This window comes from Drosophila rhopaloa, unplaced genomic scaffold (genome assembly GCF_018152115.1).
Source record: "Drosophila rhopaloa isolate 14029-0021.01 unplaced genomic scaffold, ASM1815211v1 contig_163, whole genome shotgun sequence".
Lineage (NCBI taxonomy): Eukaryota > Metazoa > Arthropoda > Insecta > Diptera > Drosophilidae > Drosophila > Drosophila rhopaloa.
This window is the reverse complement of record NW_025335043.1, coordinates 5,411,830-5,414,647: the sequence shown is the minus strand read 5'-3', so window position 1 is coordinate 5,414,647 and position 2,818 is coordinate 5,411,830. Positions and strand designations below refer to the sequence as shown.

The window sequence follows — 2,818 nt, the reverse complement described above, 5'->3', positions numbered from 1 at the left end:
ATATAATTGGCCTAATATTTTAGCCTGTCTGTTCCTAATGCCCGGTCCCAGACACGTACTACTTATGTGTGGTTCGGGGCCCCTGGGCCACTCGCAATCGGTTACTTGGCCCCAAACCCCAAACCCCAAACCCCAATCCCCAAACCCCAAAACTCCACTCGTACTCGCACTCATGCTGCAGGCCATGATTTTTATCAGTTTACCTTAGTTTGTGTTTGGCCAACGCACCCAATTTTCCACGGAATATGGGTGTAGCCCGTTGCCTGTTGCCTAATGTGGAAACCTCCTTCCATCCTCTAGTATCTGCCCAACCCAACAAGCCAAGACCAAACTAACAAACAGCAAACAGAAAACGACACAATCCGTGCATTAGCCAAACTCAAACTCAAACTCGATGCCATTTGTTTGCTGAACTTTTGATATTTTCCAACCAAATCCGAGAGTTGTCAGTTGGGATCCACGAACCTTGGCATTTGCCTAGTCGATTTTCGATACATATCTGAGGCTCTGGGCAGGTGCTCCAAGGAGATCACGGCCTGAGAATACACGAATTATGAATTGACAGTATCCACAAGATACAAATTGATAAGTTATTAAAGCAAACTAATAACTACGCAAGATCTGGCTGATTGGTCTAATTCTTCGTGACTGGCAAACTATATATAAACGGAGTTAAATAACTAAGTAATAACCAAGTGACAAAAATCAATAACTTATCAAGATCTTATTATAATAATAAGGAGTATGGCCGTCAGAATATATAAATTATGCCCATTAAACACAAACAATTTAATTTAATTTCCAGATTTAGTAACAAAACATTGTTTGTAATTTTCATATTTAAGTTAGTTAAAGTGTACCAAAACTCCGAAGGCTAAAAATTAAGGTATAAATTAATGTTAACCATTCTTAAATATAAATATATTATTTTAACTGAACTATGATAAAAATTAATTATTTAGAATAATAAACAAATATCTATTAACAAGTTTGACTGTTTTGTGCTTAAAAGTTTAAAAATAAGTTGCTAATTGATATATTTTGGACTTTAAGCTTACAATATGTTTGCTAAAAACTAGAACCAGAAAAATCTAGATTTGGAATAATGAAACAAATTGGTATAATTAACAAGCTAATTTTAAGCTTAACAAAAATTGAACATAGTAAACCAAAATTGGCCTTGCTTTATTATTCAGTAAACTCAAACAGTCTACAAAATATTATTAACAAACGCAAACACGAACGTATTACCTTAAAAATATATGTTTTTTCTTTGGCTGATTAATTTTTGAAGATGTCCAAGTCTTCGCGGAGTTCCAAGTTGCCTCCAGTTGGCTTCTCGTCCGTATCCTCCATTTCCGGAAGTGAATCGGGTCGAAGTTTGGAGGGAATGTTGCACGTGACGCGGGTGCAAACATCAGAGGGGGATTCGCAGTCATCATCACACTACTTCCAGAAGGATACGCCCAAGGAGTCCAAGACCGATCTACCCAAGAAGTTAAGTACTCCCGATCTCGAAGAGATGGTACCAACAAGTCCACCATTTCTGGCTTTGATCAGCAATTTGCCAATGGAGTGCACAGAAACCGAGCTAAACAAGGTTTTCACCAACTTTTCGATTCGTTCTTTAACTATTCCGAAAAAGGGAAAACGACCCAAGGGATTTGCCTATGTGGAAATGTATTCCCGGGAGGAGCTGATTCGGCTGCTACAAATGGAAAAGCCCAAGTGCCGTGGTCGCTGTCTCATGATAAAATTAAGTCCGGATACTGCAATCGTAAAGAAACATTCTCCTCAAAATGGAGGAGGTGATGCTTATTTTACTCCACTTTCAAGCAGCGAAATCGATTTGACTTCGGAACATTATTCAGCCAGTGTCAGTGATCTCAGTAATATTGATTCGCGAAATAGTCCAAATAATTCACCACGTTGGCCGGGCAGCGAATCGTCCTTTTTCGGCAGGGACACTCCCATTAGTCGGAAACCAAGTAGCACGGAGGAACTGGAACGCCGAATGGAACTCCGTCTCCAAAAACTGGCCGAATTCGAGAATGCTCAATCGGAAAGAGTACAGAGAGGGAACATAGATGATCAGGATTCGTTCAGCATGTCCTGGAGCGATGTCCTCAGCGATGCCAGAAACAGCGAGGGAATATAGTTTGTTTTCCAAGATTTATGTTCTCTCTTTTAAATAGGGATTTTAGTCCCTTTCAACTTGTTTCCCAAATAAGAACGCAATCCAAAAAGAAGCAGAGTATATAAAATATTTATTAAAAAACCATCACTTCCGCAATAAATAAAATTCAAATTACCCTGCTTAAAAATGCTGTAAAACTGATTAAATTTGTTCCCTTCCAAGCAATTGTTATTTTTTATATGGCTTAGCAGCATCATAGAAAGATAAACAAACATATTTGTCTGACTGTCTATTAAGTAATTAAAACAATATTTTGATTTATTTTCCATTGAGAAGCTGCAGTGGGATCCCCACAAGAATTATGGTCCCAAAATGAGCTAATTAACAAAGCTGAAATGCTGTTAATGACCAGTCAAAGCTCTTTTCCCCCTTGGCAACAGCTGCAGGTTGCCGAAAACCGAAAATAGCCAAATAACCAAATAACCAAAAAACCGAAATTAAAAGAAAACAATTTATCAACAATATTGACTAAAAGCTGTCAACTGAATTAATTTAAACTGATTTATTAATGTGGCGACAGTTGGGCGATCGAGCCGAACCGCTGACGTCCAAAGCGATGGTGACTCTGATTTTGGCCCTACCGCACCACCCTCAGCCGCCCAAAAGCCGGCCTCTTTGGGC

General features: G+C 38.9%; 1 protein-coding gene across 1 annotated transcript; it reads left to right on the top strand.

Moving 5' to 3' along the window:
• Positions 1-1,220: 1,220 nt before the first annotated feature.
• Positions 1,221-2,317, top strand: LOC108046015. The gene has a single exon (XM_017125568.2). It carries the CDS (start codon positions 1,295-1,297, stop codon positions 2,156-2,158), a length of 864 nt encoding a protein of 287 aa, XP_016981057.2. The 5' UTR covers positions 1,221-1,294; the 3' UTR covers positions 2,159-2,317.
• The last annotated feature ends 501 nt before the right edge of the window (positions 2,318-2,818 follow it).